Genomic DNA, 16,989 nt, shown 5'->3' with positions numbered 1-16,989 from the left:
AAGCTCTGATGTGCACAAGTTCAACAAGGACAAGTGCAAAGTCCTGCACTGAGGGGGGAGCGATCCCCTGCACCGGGGCAGGCTGGGGGGATGGGCTGGGCAGCAGCTCTGCAGAAAAGGACCTGGGGGGACAGGGGGCAAGAAGCTGGACAGGAGCCGGCAGTGTGTCCTTGGGGCCAGGAAGGCGACCGGCATCCTGGGCTGCACTGGCAGGAGTGGTGCCAGCACATCGAGGGCAGTGATTCTTCCCTCTATTCAGCACTGGGGAGGCCACATCTGGAGTCCTGTGTCCAGCTGTGGGCCCCCCACTACAGAAAGGATGGGGACACATTGGAGAGAGTCCAGTGGAGGGCAATGAAAATGTTTGTGGGGCTGGGGGCCAGGACTGGTGAGGAGAGCCTGAGGGAACTGGGCTGACTGAGTCTGCAGAAGAGAAGACCGAGGGGGATTGAACAGCAGCCTTCACCTCCCTGCAGGGGGGCTGCAAAGAGGCTGGAGCTGGACTGGTCTCAGTGGGGACAGACGACAGGACAAGGAGCAACGGGCTCAAGCTGCAGCAAGGGAAGTTGAGGTTGGATATTAGGAAAAACTTTTTCACTAGGAGGGTAGTAAAGCAGTGGAACAGGTCACCCAGAGAGAGTGTTGAATCGCCATCCTTGGCAGTTTTTTAAGGCCCAATTTGACAAAAGCTGGGATGATGTAGTTGGGGCTGGTCCTGCTTGATGCAGGGGGGCTGGACTAGATGTGACCTCCCGAGGTCCCTTCGACCCTCACTGTCTATGGTTTGATACGTGGGGTGAGTGCAGATGCATGCGTGCATGCATTTTCTTCACGCATGCATGTGTGTGCACATGTCCAGAAGACTCATTGAGTGGTGTTGACATTTCATTTCATGAATGCAGTGAGGCCTGTGCTGTCTTCTCCTTGCAGGAGGCAGTGCCCAGGTCTACATCCAATCTGCCAGATATTTTCGGGCAGCGGGAGGGTTTGAAGATCAGGGCAGAGCGCTGGAGAAGCATTGCAACAGGTCACTGCCTTGAGAGTCCCCGGCATAGTTAAGCTGTAGCCCGCTGTAGCAGAGGGAGCTTTTCCTGGGTGTCTTCAACCCCAGAGATGCTGTTTTCAGCCCGAACAGTGCAGTTGTGTGCAGTGACAGGTCTTCGTGCGCCGTTTGCATGTGGCCGAGGCAGACAGCACCGCAGGCGGGGAGCCGGTTACAATAATGTGCCGAGACACGTGCGTGGATGCTGTGCTGGTGCATCCATGCCCTGGGCCTGGTTGTAATTCCCTGGGATTACAGCTTTGCCCCACCTTTGTGCACTCATTTGTCACGGTGGAAATCTAGAGTGACTCGGGTCCAAAGACAGTCTCCTTTCTCCTTGAGCTCAGTGAGCCCTAGCTCATCAGAGCCGCTGCCTTTCCCTTAGGGGGTGGTCACTCCACTTACACCAACACACACATGTGCCACATTCACAATCCCTGCACACCAAGCAGACTCCATGCATACACTTGCATGCATGAGGGGATCACACTCACCGTCCCCTCACAGACCTCAAACGCCTACAGACACCTGGGCACTCATTCATGCCTGTACACCCCTTGTCACACTCCCAGACCCTTCACACACCTGAGCACACTCACATGGGTGTCAGGGCCTCTCACCCCATCATTTGGTTGGCATGGACCCTCCCTGCCACACACTCGGCAACCTCCTGACACACATAGGTGTCAAGTGGACACATATCTTTTTCCAGGCCAAATCAGTTCCTAATTCACTTGGGCAAACCCCAAGGTCAAGTTTCAAAATTCAGTTGAGCAGATCTCAATCGTTTAGCCTGTGTGGCTCTACCACCGGGCAAGTGTCCTTCCTCCCAGACCCACCAGTCTGGGGCTTTGGCTGCTCCCCAAATCCAAGCGGGCATCCTACGTGCAGGACCCAGGCCTGGAGGCCTCGGCGTTCAGCTCCCCTCTGTCTCCCTTGATCTTGGCCTAAAGGCAGAGACACTTTTTTAAAAAAAAACAGTAATATATTTCGTGTTCCAGGTCAAATCAGCCAAATCAATTCCAAATCATACTGACTGCGCAGGACTCAATCGTTCCAAAAACCATGTGGCAGAACTCAGTGGTTTTAAACACCACGTATGATGCTACAGCCTCCTTCGCGGGCTCTCTCCCTGGGACTTCAGATGCTCCCAAATCCATCGGCAGGCATCCTACGTGCAGACCCATGCCCAGAGGTCTTGGGGTTAGGGTGCCCCCACTTGATCCGAGCCAAAAGGCCCTGGTATTCCCCCTACCAGGTATAGTTTGCTTTGGGGGGTTTTAAGGAAATTTTGTGTGTCCCAGGTCAAATCAGCCACATCAATTCCAAGTCCGGCAGTCATTCAAGAACCAGAGGTGGCCCCCGCTACGGGCAAGCAGCCTGCACCCCCATCTGGGGCTCCAGATGCTTCCAAATCCTTTGGCAGCATCCCACGTAGAGGCCCAAATCCAGAGGCTTGGTGTTCAGATGCCCCCGAGTTTTGCTTGCCTTCAGCCGTATGGTCTCAGGAGCAAGCTAGGCAGGGGTCTCCCATTTCTATACAGTCGGTGTATAGCAGAGATCTTCCCACCAGAAGTGAAGGCGGGAGGTGAAGTATACGTTACCCCTTGCCAAAAAAAGGGCTAGGAAAACCACCTTAATGGTCATGGTATTTCAGGTACTTTTTTTTACTGTAAACGTGTTATTAGAAAACAGATAATATCAAACAGATTTAAAAAAAGACCCAACTGAGGCCTCACAAAAGTATTTCGGGTGCGTTGTTAGGTGGACATTGTCCCCAGAACAGTACAAGCCCTCTCTGCAGGCTGTAGGGACAGGGTGTATTGGAGCAGAGGCATGGGGGACTAGGGAGACCCAGCTGTGGCCCCCAAGCTAAAATAGAAGGCTTCAGCAGCTGGAAGAGGGGACGAGCAAGGGCATGACAAGAAGCGAGGCAGGCATTTTCTGAGCAAACAGCATTCCTCACCCCCCATCCCGCCTGGGGGAAAGCAGGGGGCTATTCGTATTCAAATCCCCTTGCAGAAATGCCGATGAGGGACAGTGGGCTGCAGCCGGGAGAGGTTGCAATGCACGGGCCAGTGTGAAAGGGGCAGCTGAGAGAGAAGATAAGCTGGTGACAGGAAACAGTAGCAATGGGCCTCTGTGGATTTACCCCCAAATTTCACATGTGAGGTCCCAGTCTGGTCTGGGCTACAGGAAATCATGCACCCCCCCTTCACTCACACACACGCACAGCTTTTCATCCTACTGTCCTTGAGAGGGTAAATCAAACCATTACTTCGAGGAAGCAGAAAAATGGGAGAGAGAGGCCAGCAGACATGAGCTCCCCGTTCTCCAAGGACCAAGGGCCAGGTTCGCACAGGACTGTCAGCAGTAAAAGATGAGCCAGGCGCTTGGGGGAGGATTTTCAAGTGTGCAGAGGTGATTTTGAGCCTCTGAAATATCTCAGATGCCCTTAAAAACCCGGCATGATTTATTGGTCATCCCAAGGAATGTCTCGAAAGACTTCACCCAAGCCGTTGTCTAAAGTGAATTAAATAGCAATGCCCTGCTGAGACCCTCGGCTGCAAATTTTTCACCCACCTGCCAACAGAGGATTGCAATGAGTGACTGTTTCCAAAAGCACCTAAGTCCCACATCCGGACATGACTCAGGAGCACTCCGTATTTTCAGTAGAGCCGGGCTTTCTCGAAGCCCTGCTCCTAAAGGACTTTATATTCCTATGGAAAGATTCCCGAAAGCCCAAGTGAGTTTTGAAAAAAGGGATTTAGACTTTTCAAGCATTCAGGAGGTGCTGTACAAAAAGGCATCCAAGCGTTAAGTCTCCAAGTCCCACTGTGAATAAGGGATTATCTCAGTTTTACAAAAGGGGAAAGAGGTGCGGAGGGATGAAGGGATTTGCCCTGGCAGATGTAGTAGGTCAGTAGCAGAGAGCACAAGAGTCACCTCTGCTTTGCTGTGAGGCTTTCATGGATCTGCCGCTGCGGCTAGGCAGGGGCTCAACCAAGATCACTGCCTATGGGTGGTGTCTTAGGTGAGGGACAGAAATTACACCTGAACTGGTTTAAGTGATCAGAAACTGGTTGAAACCTATAACAGAACAAAAGCTCAATGCACAGAAACCAGTTTCAAAATGGCCCAGACTGGAGGGGCTTTAATTCCCCCACCACACCCCAGGTCGGTGTACTGCCCACACCCCCTGCTCTCTGCTGGAGTGGGGTGTGGGGCACAGGGCACGGGTGGGCAACAGCATGTGAGGGACTGCCCCCCTCCAGGCAAACCCTGGCTGGGATCTGGGGTCTGAAGACTTTAATGCCCCTTCCCCAGCTCAGGGAAGCCCTGCATCATCAAGCCCTGAAGGACCAGCTGGGGAGGCGGGAGGTGTTGGCAAAGACCTGGCACAATCATGACATGTATGTGCTGGTGGTGGAGGAACAGGAGAGGGTTGCAAACAGCTTGAGCTGGTGTGACCAAAGGAATCAGAGAACTACACTGACATTATAAAGCAGAACCTGTAAAAGGTGGGGGACAGCAATACCTACGCAAGGACTTTCTGAAGGGATTACACAAGATGTGTGCAAGGCTTTCTCTTATCTTTTTGGTTTCTTCCATTTCATTTTCAGTTAGACTACACGGCGTGCGCTCTCACTGTTTTACTGGGCTGTATCTTAGCTTCGGCAAAGGTCTGTGGTTGTTCTGTCCTGTGCTTGAGGCTGCAAACTGCTGTGTTCAATACACGCTCACTTCAGAGAAAGGATTATTCTTGTTCAAGCTTTTACGAATTCAATGCCACTACATTTTTCCCCAATCCCCCACCTTAGTCTGGCAGTGGTTGCCCCCCTCCCCACCCCCTCTTGCTGGCTTGAGCCACTGCAAGCATGTGACTGCATTCCCTGAATCAAAAATGAAGGTCTGTTCATTTGCTAATCGGTTCAATCTCTGCAGTGTAGACTAACCTGCAAAGATTGAATCAATTCAGCCTCGGGCTTTTTGACAGTCTGTACTTAGCCTGACGGCTCTGTACTGTCCTCTTGGAGCACCTGATGGGGTGAGCTCAACTTCACAAAACTTTGTGCTCTGTATATATCTTATTCAGTCACCTGTTACATGCATCTCTACCCTGTACTTCATAAAAGAGTTAAAAATTAAGAGCTGGCATTTTCCATGGGGGAGGGGGCTTGAATCTAGCCAGGTGTGCCTTGAGTCTAAAAACACTGATATCCACTGGCCTTGTAGCTAATCTCATTTCCAGTATTCAACCTTGTTTGCCGTGCCATTTGTTTGCTAGTTGGACCATGCCCAGCTGAGGCTGTAAAATCTGGCAGGTCGTTTTGCTTCGGTATCGCTTTCTGGTTCTCATGTGTTTGGGTCTCTGAGGGCCCTGCCACATGTTCAAAGTAAAGCTGGACAGAAGCCACCTATAAAGTTATTACACATTTTCAAGCACTAACTGGGCATGTTGCGCAGTAACCAAAATTACTGTGCGGTACGGGCACACAGCTACACATGCACACCCTTACTGTGCAGTAAATATAGTGATTTACGCTGATTTGAGTGTAAATTTGATACCTGCATCATGCAGGTATCAGATTTACACCCAATTAGTTACTGTGCAGTAACGCACATATAGATGCCTTACTGTACAGTAACAATGTATGTGTGGGCTAACTTGGGGCTAACTTTAGTCCCAAGTCAGTCTGCAAACAGCATTAATGCACACATGTAGACGCTGGCTTATTTCTGTACATTTAAGCTGGCATTAATGCGCATGTAGACACTCCCAATTTGTAGCTGGTTGGCTCTTTTCATAGCTGGATGGAGATTTTCATGGCATGATCATTACGTTGCCCATGCAGCCGGATTTAATTTATTGCACAATTTACCAGTTACCTGTGTGATAACTACTTTGCATGTGTGGCCAGTCTCACTTTGCACGTGTGGCCAGCCTGCGTGTCTTGCACAATTAACCAGTAAATTGCATGACGTATGTAATGCGTTGCAGGGGCCCAACACGGCAGGGAACATAACGCCAAAAACAAACTCCCGAAGTTCCTCAATGAAATGGGAAAAATAAAAGAAAGCGAGCAAAGAGAAATGCTTTTATTTAACCAAGTCTGAGTTCTGGTCTTGACTCTGCTGGTTGGAGCTCCCTTGGTATCGTATTGCAGAAATCTCAGAACTGCAAGTCCCCCGGTTCTGAATCCACTCCTGACACAAAGAGCAGAGACTCAGCAGGTGCCCACACTATGGCAGGAGGCGGTGAGGGAACATTTCAGGGGCAAACTGGTTTGGTATCGACCAGCTGTGACCTTCACAGGCTCTCCTCCACAGGAGAACCAAGGCAGCTCACTTCTTCCTCTATGGGCACATCTACACACGTTCATTAATGCACCTTAGATACTGTGTGTTTTGTGTACTACTTCCTTATTAAAGGACTAACTAAATGCATGGTGCCTAAAGTTACCGAATGGTTTTTTCATGATGCTTACTGTGCATTAGCCTTATAACACTGTGCAGTAGGCTATTAGCGTGGTTTTTGCCATGATATGCTACTGCGCAGTGTAATTAGGCTAATGCGCAGTAAGCGCCTCGTGTAGATGCGCCTTATAGGTTCCATGTAAGTGATGTCCCTACACCCTTCGCCTAAGGGTCACACTGCTCTCTGCTGCAAGGCTTGCTTCTGCCTGAAGAAAGTAAGATAAAAACAAGGGAGTAAGAAAAGAAATTCCTGCTGCGCAGGCCTCCTATGTGCCCAGGGACCATCCTGCTACTCAATCACGTGCAACCACAGCCTGAGAGGTCCAGAAAGTCCACCCCCACCCAGTGCATACAAATACACACACACACCTGGGGGTGCGAACATACAGCAAGCGAAGCCCGTCCCCAACATTGCATCCCAAAACCGGAGGAATGGGTCACTCTACATAGCAGTGCGGGTGAGACAACCCAATGCCCGTGGCTCCAGGCGCCTACAAGTGGCGATGACGGTACAACCGCCCATAAAGCCACAGTGACGCCAGGAAAGAAGATGCAAAGCCTTCAGCTCCGGAGTGTGGCTGCCTAGGGGAGCAGCTTGAGGGACCACTTCTTTTTATCTTGCTGGGATCCTATGACCCCAGCTGACTTCCTACCCGTGGGGCAGGGGGCTGGACTCGATGATCTTCAGGGTCCCTTCCAGCCCTAATCGCCCTCTATTTCTCAGCAGGTGAGCAAGCACTGATGGCAACTTCTCCAGATGGAGATAACTAGCGCATGTTCACGTCCAGTCCTGATCACCGGATCTCCCTCCACTAAAATACCAGGGGGAGGTTTAAGGCAAGAAAATGAAAATAACCCGCTGGAAACTATTTTTCCTCCTGCTGAGAGACACAGAGTCTGTCCCAAATGGTTCCTAAGCACCAATAATTAAGACAACCTGTTGGAACAATTCAAGTAGCCGCATGATGGATGGGGCTTGTCTCTCTGCCCAAGTCGCAGCTCCAGGATCATGCTGGGCAATGGGGCATGCTACCAGTTGCAGAGCTGCCAGCTTGGGAAGCCTTCAAAGCTAGTTTGATCGTTATCCCTCAGAGGCAGCTTCTTAAGTGTCCACTTCCAGGCTGGGGCCTCAGCTGCATTCACTTATGCAAGAGAGCGGACGGGTTCCCTCCAGCACCCAAATTACTAGGCAAAGGGCTGTGGCTCGCATCAGACTAGCACTTTGTGGTGGTCCCTCCTAAACTTAAAAGTGATTGAAGGAGTGGTGGTTTTGGAAAGGGTAGACTCTACCTTGCCACGATGCAGGAGGCTGGCCCAAATGACCTCACCGGGAAAGCTCTTCCAAACCACACGAAGTGACTCGTCCGTGGTTCTGGTGGCCTGAGCCCTTAATTCGGTGCGATGGAGGAATGCTTTGCCCCACGCGAGCTGACTCAGCTGCTTTGCGGCCATTCCTCCGCGGTCCTTCAGTCCTCGTGCTGTGGTTGACATTAAAGGCTTCTCTCTATGGTTTCAACAGATCGAGGCCGAAGACCAAGTCCTGGCAACTTTCTGCGGCCGGGAGACGACCGACACGGAGCAAGCCCCTGGGCAGCAAGCCATCCTGTCCCCTGGCTCCTACATGGGGCTCACGTTCAGATCCGACTTCTCCAACGAGGAACGCTTCACAGGCTTCGAGGCCCATTACACGGCGGTGGGTGAGTACCGTAACGCAGCAAACGTGCAGACCTCGCAGCCCAAGCCGGGCCGTGACCTCTCAGCCCTCCAGAGCACAGGGGAGACCGAAGGAAAAGACTCTAAAAAAAAGCAGGCTTCTTTTCCCCGAGCTAAAAGAGGAGCTGTCTCAGAGGTAAGCAGTACAGGGTCTACAGCAGACCGGTCGCCCAGGCCAGTTGCATTTCTGGAGGTCAGTGATGCAAATACTCAATACAGCGATCATCGCTGGAGACACTGAGCATGACCAGAGGCAGAGTATGGTGGAGAACTGCAAATGCAGGCTTGTTACCGGGGGCCACTTTCAGAGCAGCGGGATGCTTCATTGCCAGTGCCGCAGGGTTTGGGCGTACAGCAAGCAAAGCAGGCTCTGATTTCTGCTCCCCTTTCCGGTGTCCTGCAGAGAGCTGGCAGGTCACGCGCGGCACCTCCCCGCCCCCGTGGCATGGCAGACCCTTGCCACCACGCTCACGCTCTTTCCTAACCGTTGACTTTCCCTAGTAGGGTTTGCCCAAGGGACTGTGAGTGGAAGGGGCCTGCTGCTACAGCACGCGCACAACGTCTGCGGGATGGCAGGGAACGCAAGGGTCTCCGGTCCTGCAGCCTGCCTCCCCGCGGTAGAGCGCTGATTCCCCTAGCAGGCCGGCCTCCCCATGCCCCTCGCAAATCAGACGGCATCAGGCGCAGCATTTCGGCTTTGGCGTTTGAGAGCCTAGGCATGAGATCAGGATCAAATGCCCTGACCCCGGTTCCTCCTCGCAGACGTGGACGAGTGCCTGGAGAAGAGCGATGAGGAGCTGGCCTGTGACCACTACTGCCACAATTACATCGGGGGGTACTACTGCTCCTGCCGCTTCGGCTACATCCTGCACTCTGACAACCGCACCTGCAAAGGTACCGGCTGTGGGGCAATGTGGCCTGCTCCCTCTCCGAGCCCGCCTGCCTGGGACCTGCGAGCCCAGGGACCATTGCTCTGTAAATGATGGAGGTGGGAAGAAGGTTGTACTGGTTGCAGTGGTTTCAGGTGGCTCCCAGGGGTATGACATCAGCATGATGTCATCAGCGCCACTCCTGATGCACGCCACCATGGGGGGGGCATCAGAACTGCCTGGACATGCTTTGCTGGTGGCAGGTTGAGTCTAGGACGCTCTGGGGTGAGATGGCAAAGGGCTGGGAACAGGAGGCTCCTTCTCGGGGCAAGTGCCAGCCGAGGAGGGCTTTAAACCACGTGTGAGGTCCGGGTGGACCCTGACCGCACCGGCCGTGTTGCAGTGGAGTGCAGCGACAACCTCTTCACCCAGAGGAGCGGGGTGATCACCAGCGCCGACTTTCCCAACCCGTACCCCAAGAGCTCTGACTGCCTGTACCGTGTCGAGCTGGAGGATGGCTTCTTCATCACCCTGCAGTTCGAGGACAGCATCGACATCGAGGACCATCCCGAGGTCTCCTGCCCTTATGACTACATCAAGGTGAGTCAGCCGGGTTGGCGGAGGCAGGGGACGGACCCCCGCTCTGGGCGCGCTCACTCTGTCTCGTTGGGCCAGCCATAGTCCCATGAGCCGTGGGCTGTTGTCCTCCAAGGATACAACAAAGCCAGCATGAGAGGAGCCTGCATCCCTTCTGATTTCCACGCTAGGACCATGTGCTTCATGAAATCTCTATTTCTCCAAACTTTCCAGGGCCTCACATGCAAGCAGCGCTTTCCTGCTGGGCTGCTCGCTGGGCTGCATCTTGGCCACAGAGACCTGGAAGGGGCTCCTAAGGCCATCGAGTCCTGCCCTCTGCCTTTGCAGGCAGTCTTTTAGCCAGAGGCCTAAAAAATTGCTCACTTCAATCCCTTACCCATCACAGCCACATGCATCTTACAAACCCAAACCACCGTGCAGAGCACCACAGCTCGAAAGCAGGGGAAAAGTGCCCTGACACCAGGAAAGCAGATGCCCAGAAGATCCTCGGAAGAGGAACATGGTCCTCATTACAGAGGGAGGCAGAGCCAGTCTGGCTGTGGGGTGCATGCCTTCCCAGCCCCCAGACTGGTGTCCGCATCTCCTATGCCCAAGTCCTCCAAGCGGGAGATGCCCTTCAGTGCCCTCTTTGCAAACACAGAAGCCAAGTTTTGTAAAGTTTGGAGGTGGATTAAGAGCCAATAGGAGACAAGGGAGAGAAAGACCCCTTTCCCCCTTACAAAGGGCCCAAGACATGTTTTATATCCATGAAGTCTAGGGCCAGCCTGTCAACCAGCCACAGGGTGTGGGGAGCCCTCAGTGCTTCCTAAAGCTATCTCCTCTGCTTCCTTGTGACAGATTAAAGCCGGCCCTCTGGAGTTCGGGCCTTTCTGTGGGGAAAAGTCCCCGGGACGTATTGAAACGCAGACCAACAGCGTCCAGATCCTGTTCCACAGCGACAACTCGGGCGAGAACCAAGGGTGGAAGCTATCGTACACGGCCACCGGTAACGCACCCCGCTCCTTTCCCTCCTCTGCACCCACGGGGGCTTGGCAAACCGGGTAGGAGGGGGTTGATGGTCCATCTGGTCCTGAGACTCCGGGCGAAGGAGGGTGTGGGATGCACACAGTGAATCTAACGGTGCAGTTTCATTCTGCGGGGGAGAAAGCTACCTGGATGGACCTGACTGATGGCAGCGGTACTGAGCCCTGCCTGCCACCGTGCCAGGCTCTGGGCCACTGGGAGCATCAGGCTGTTCATATTAAGTCCCAAGGAGTGAGTCCCGAGTCCTAACTTCGTCCAAAGTAGGCTGGGAATGAAGCAGTCCCAACAGGGAGGCAAAGCTCAGGGTGGGAAGGGGACTTCGAGGTTCGTGACATCCCTGAGGGCCCCTTCAGTAGCACCAATAGCCCTGGCCCCTGTGCCGTTTCGCACAGCGTCATAGCTCAAGGAGAAGCAGCAGGTATCATTGTGCCAATAAAGAGGCTTGGGAACAGGCCTGCCGTGGCCGGGCTCCATCCAGGCCTCTGTCCCGTTAGCTGGCTGCCATTTGAATTTGCATTTTTTTTCTCCCCACTTGCCAAGGGAACTCGTGCCCTCTCGTGCAGCCTCCCATCAATGGGAAGATCGACCCCTTGCAGGCACGGTACAGCTTTAAGGACCAGGTGGTCATCAGCTGCAACCCCGGATACAAAGTGCTAAAGGTACAGGGACTGCTCGCCTCCGTCTCTGGGGCTGGGGCAGCGTCTCTTCAATCCACTGGAGCGGGCTCACGTGAAGGCCCCTGTGTCCGTGCTCTCATGCCATAGGCACATGCTGAATTAGGGAGGAGCACCATGTTTTGTAGTGATGGGAAGCTCTCAGTGGTACCCTGTGAAGCTGGCCAGGCACGGCCAGGGACATAAACGCATAGACAATGAGGGTTGGGAGGGACATCTGCTCCAAGCAGGACCAACCCCAACCACATCGTCCCAGGCCTTGCCATCCCTCATGCTTTGTAAGGCTCCAGCACCACGCAAAGGAGCTTCCCAGTCGGTCATTGCTGGGACCACTCCGCTGAAGCGGAGACCGCAGCCCTGCGTCACCCCCTTCGTTCAGACCTAAGGAGACCCTTCCCTCCTCCCACCTCCTTCCCTAGGACAGCGGCTACCTCTGTGCTCAAGAGGGGCAAAGTAACCCAAAGGAGAGCCCTGCCTGCCCTGCTAGAGACCACACATGGGAACAGCCTACGCTTGACGCCATAGACCTTCCCTTGCAAAGACGGTGGAGGTGGAGGTGGAGCGGACCGACTCTTCCCCAAACCACCTGTCTAGTGTCTCACACCAGCCCGCGAGCAAGCAGAGGCAAGGCTTGGCTTTGCACAAGACGAAGAGGAGCAGAGGGGCCTTCTGCAGAGCCTCTGCTCAGCTCCTCTGTGGTCTTGAACCCCAGGGAAATCTCCCTAGCCAGCTGTATGCCACCCGTCCAACTCGGTGACCATGGCTGTGGCTTCCAACTTGAGAGCCTGTAAAGGAAACTATTAACTTTGCAAGTGGAGCAAGGCTGGTATTTTGAGTGATGACCTCCAGCAGGTAGGGATCATCCACAAAGTGGTCCTAGACTCAGCACTCAACCGCTCCTTGGGCCTATCTACTGCCATCCCAGACAGGCTGTCTCTCTGCTGTAAGGGGTGGGGTGGTCCCGAGGCTGGGGTCACCATGTCTTTCCCTCTTGCCTTCTGCGCAGGGCGACGTGGAGAGCGACACCTTCCAAATCGAGTGCCTGAAGGACGGGACGTGGAGCAACAAGGTCCCCATCTGCAAAAGTAAGAAGCCCCTCTCTCCCTTCCCTACCCTTTATCTGGGGGTAACAGCCCCAGTGCCAAGCTCCGGGCAGGAGTGTACGGATGTCCCTGCGAAACCATGTTGGCCGTTTCTCCTAGAGCACAACAGAGTTTGTGCCAAAGATGACGGGTCGGGTATTTGTTCTCCCTAATGCAACTGGATAAGCGCAACCTGCTTTCCCTGACTCCCTCTCCAAACAAGCACTGCCCCGGCTCTGGGACAGTGTCTCCAAGCAGACAGATAAATGGCATCGTCCTCTGCATTAGCTTTCACCCCGTCATGAAGGGTCTGGTCCCATAGTGCAGGAGCGCACCTAATGGAAGTGTCCTGAGAAAACAAAACTTGCTAGAACAATTGGCCGTGGTAAAACTAAAGCGTGGCGGAGGTGGTCTAGCTTGCCACGATCGATCGAAACCTACCACGATAAAAAGGTCAACAAGCAGTCGCTCACACGACTAAAATTGTGAAACGGCGATTTTTCAGGCCATTTTCTAATGTGTATGTAACCAGTACACAGCGTGTGCAAGTGCCCATACTTCCTTGGAGGCACCGGGAAGGCTCCAGTAGGAACTGGCTCAAGCCCTGATGCTACCAGACAGAGGTGGGCAAATACGGGAAGGCTCGGGAGCTCTCTCCCAGTTGAACCAGCGCCCACAAGCTCCAGGGTCATTTAGGATCTTATCAGAGCCCCCTTCCCACACACGGCCTGGGACAGCCTTCCTTGTGATAAGTCAACTTGTCGGCTTCTTGTTGGGGCTGGTAGGGCCCAGCTACCAAATCCTGATATGGATTTGAACCCACCTATGCCAGCGGTGTGTTTGCAGCTGATGGGTGGGAGAGGGGGGCTTCAAACTATTATAGTAACAAGGCCCACGTGGGATATCTGGACCTGGAACTGAACTGCTTTTTGGTTTTAGGGTTGCTCAGACCCAGAGGTCTGGGTTGGTCACAAGTGCAGCCAAAACCAAGCTTTACAGACAGCAGCAAAAGGAGTGAGAAAAGTTCGCCTGATATTTCAAAAAACACGTTGATTCGTTGCTGCTGAAGATTGATGCTGGGATGTTGCACAGCTCCAATGGGCCCCGGGCTTTAGGCAGACCTACTTCTAATACAGATTTCATAGATTTCATAGACATCGGGGCTGGAAGGGACCTCGGGAGATCATCGAGTCCAGCCCCCCGCCCAACGGGCAGGAAGTCAGCTGGGGTCATAGGAATGACATCTCTCGAGTGTGGGCACCCCTAGGGCATCCAGCCTGTGTGCTCCAGTGTTTCCCCTGGGCAGGAGGGGTGGAGAAGCAGAGACAGGCATGGATGGCCGAGAAAGGCGGGTCAGAATTGAATGCAGGCCAACAGAGGAAATGAACAACCCAAGCGAAGGTGGTTCGCCCGGGGATTGCAGAACAGGATGGGGTGCCGGCTTGCATAGAGAGCTAAGGGCATCCCTTCACCTCCCCTCTGCCTCCTGTTTGGGAGAGGGACCCTAAAGCACATGAGCAGGGACAGGGTGGAGACAGTCATCAGATCTCAACCCCCTGAACGTGGGCAGAGTTCAGACCCAGGTCCTGATGCCAACTTCCCAGCTGGGATCTATCCCCTGAACCGATCCAACCCGGGACAGTGGATCCAACCCCCGTGTCCTGGACGCTGCTCCCTCTGCAAAAGCAGGTACCTCTAGGCAAAAGTGCCCTGAGTCTGCTTTCCTGCCAGCTTCAGGTGCTTAAGGCCAGACCTGTGCATGCTGTTGCCTCTCTTACACCTAGGGATGGAGAAGGGCTGGGAGCCACTGGAGCTTTTCTGGCAGGAGAGTCCCTGCTCTGCAGCCGCCTCCATTGCCGGTGGAGCCTTGTTTTATAACAATAATACTGCTCTGCTGAACCCGCCATAGGCAGGTGGTGGCAAGGAGTACCTTGTACTTGCAAAGCTCCCTGGACGTGGCAATCTCAGTGGTGTCAGAACTGCCACGGACTCCCCAGCCGCTAGTTGTGCCTTTGAAGGGGACATGCCTTGCTACAAAACCCCCTCAGATATTGAGTTTCTAACTCATCTATTACTAGAGAAATCTCTTCCTCCAGAGCTTGAACAAAGACCAAATAAGAACGGCTGCCAGTCGGGCATTTTTCTCAGTAAACGTTTTGCACCAAAAAATGGGGGTTTGGACCAAAACAACCCAAATAAACCACTTTGGGGCAGTGATATCCAGGAGCTCAGACAAGATGATCATGTCGGTCCCCTGAGACGTTATCATCTATTCACTGAAATTTTCAGGGTTAGTCAAAAAAAGGGAACCCCTCCAAATGACAAATCAAAAAATGTCTCTTAAGGGGAAAAAAGCTGCAAAAAAAAGAAGTACAAAAATGAAACATTTTTGGTTTTTCCAGTTTTTTTTGCAGACAAAACTATTTTCGCCCCAGCTGTAATAAGACAAAAACAGGCTGATATTGGGCCAATGCAAAGAGTTTCTTTGTAGTAGAAGGTGTGGACAGCTGTGTGCCACTGCAGGATGGATGTTGGCCCAGTGGAGCCAGGTAGAAGAAAAGGGGTCTCCACCAGGACTGGGATTAGGGGGCATGGTGTTGGCTCCACTGTAAGGTGTCGTACTGTTATTACGGTGTTTAACGTGATCAGCCCCCTCTGCACTGCCTCCAGGGCCCAGCCTGCTCTCCGCATATAACCCTCGGACGCTTGCTGAATTGGTCCCCCTTCGTGGTGTTATGGGGGCATGTTTCCTGCATGGATTCTCTCTGCTCAGCCGTTAATCCTGCTCTCTCTTTCTCTCTCTCTGCTTTCCTCCCTTCCCTTTCCCCTTCTGCCTTCGGCGCAGCTGCAGAGACAGCCGACAACAAGACAGAGAGAAGAGCTGAGTCGGACCAAGTGACGGCATGACCACCTCTTAGAAGGGGCAGACTGTCTCTTAGACATATCAGGGACTCTCTAGGCTGCAAGGCATACTCCCTGTGCTCTCCCCCCAGCCCTATCCAACCTTGGAGTGGGGGGGATCTCCTTTGGGGAGATACGTCACTGCTGTAGATTCAATGCTGGACCCCTGTTCACCCCAGCCTACCTGGCACACTCCGACTGAAAGGATCAAACTCCTTTCCCACCCCCATACCCCAGGAAAAGCACAACCCACCCGCACCCCAGGCTGCTGCCCCGGGGACAGGGCACTCTGGCAGGTGTCTGCACTGCGCCTCGGAGACACAGCAATGAAAACCGTGATGCAAGGAGCAGCTGCTTTGTCTGTGCTTTGTTGTTTGAAAATAACCCTTTGTGGCCTTGCTTTCCCCCTCCTACCCTGGGCCAGGCTGGTCGGTCTAAGAACGAGAACTGATCTTTGCTCCCTTTCAGTCTCTCAGAGCAAAAAGCCAGCCTTGTTCCCTGCGTCCTGCTGCATGTGAACCCCCCACCCCGGCTCTTTGGGACTGACGAGTGCTTGCAAGACAGACCCGCGAGATAATCTGTCCATCTGGGCTCGCCCCTTCAGCATGCCTTCCCAGCTCTGCTGCTGCCTCTGCCAAGCTGCTGCCTTCATCCAGAGCTGCTGTTCATGAGCCTTTCCCGTGTAGCACACTGTCCTTTTAGCCTGAAGAGTAAGTCACAGAAAACAGCTAGAGAGGAGGACCCACCACCTTTAACATCAATGGCTTGTCAGGGATTTGAGCAGGGTGGAGGAGGATTGCATTTAGACACTGATTGCCAAGGGCGCTTGTACACATGACGAAAGTTTCCCCATATGTGACTTAATGGCACCAAGCATTACATGTACCTGAGTTTGCAGGGTGGGGGGTTAAATGAGTTTGCATCATTGCAAACTAAACGATATCCCAATGTGGTTTAGCTTGCAATGCTGCAATAGGGAACACTGCAGCCATTAGTCAGCTCCCCTCCCTCCCTTTCCCACCGCCCAGCCACAGGACAGGCAGGCAGACTCCGCAGGGGAAAAGATTGGGCCCCTCAGGGCTTCAGCCTGCAACAGGGGCCTGGACAATCACATGTGTACAGTGACAGGGTAGGTTTCAATTTAAAACTCACTGTTTCAATTTGGGGGGCGTAGAATACAACCTGAAGGACTAAAGCTCTGTCACGTATACAAGCACCCTTAGATGCCTAATAGGTAGAATAGGATGTGGCTCCTTGTAGCGTTGTTTTCCAGGGCCAGAGATTAGTCTCCAAGCGTAAAAATGGAAAGAGCAAGGCTGATACCATGCTACCGGGGACTTGGCTGGAGGAACAGATGATGGAGCAAGCTAGGGAAGGGGTAGAGGGTCACAGAAGGGAAGGCATGGAGGGAAGAAGGCTAGAAGGAAGTGATGGAGCAGTCCAGTGGGGAGAGAGGGGATGAAGAGAGGATCTTGGAGAAGAGAGCCAGCCCACTGGGGAAGCACACACACATACGCATACACATACAGTGAACCAAAGGCCGGTGATGTTATTGGAAAGCTCTCTCTTGACTTCAGCTGGCTTTGGATAGGCCCCATGGAGAAGGGAGC

General features: G+C 53.4%; 1 protein-coding gene across 3 annotated transcripts in view; it reads left to right on the top strand.

The window, feature by feature from the left end:
* Nucleotides 1-16,989, top strand: part of MASP1 (mannan binding lectin serine peptidase 1) — a 51,372-nt gene that overhangs the window by 10,270 nt on the left and 24,113 nt on the right. For 2 of the 3 annotated variants that reach the window (XM_019532899.1, XM_019532898.1), the window contains exons 3-8: nt 8,040-8,217; nt 8,996-9,127; nt 9,506-9,702; nt 10,537-10,684; nt 11,263-11,381; nt 12,403-12,481. In XM_019532899.1, the coding sequence (XP_019388444.1) occupies nt 8,040-8,217; nt 8,996-9,127; nt 9,506-9,702; nt 10,537-10,684; nt 11,263-11,381; nt 12,403-12,481 (853 nt within the window). Of the gene's footprint in view, nt 1-8,039; nt 8,218-8,995; nt 9,128-9,505; nt 9,703-10,536; nt 10,685-11,262; nt 11,382-12,402; nt 12,482-15,323; nt 15,728-16,989 lie in introns of those variants that run through there. The other variant, XM_019532900.1, reaches the window with a different exon arrangement.

Source organism: Crocodylus porosus, unplaced genomic scaffold (assembly GCF_001723895.1).
Source record: "Crocodylus porosus isolate Cpor-Errol unplaced genomic scaffold, CroPor_comp1, whole genome shotgun sequence".
In the NCBI taxonomy this organism is placed as follows: domain Eukaryota; kingdom Metazoa; phylum Chordata; order Crocodylia; family Crocodylidae; genus Crocodylus; species Crocodylus porosus.
This window is presented reverse-complemented; position numbering and strand designations above follow the sequence as displayed.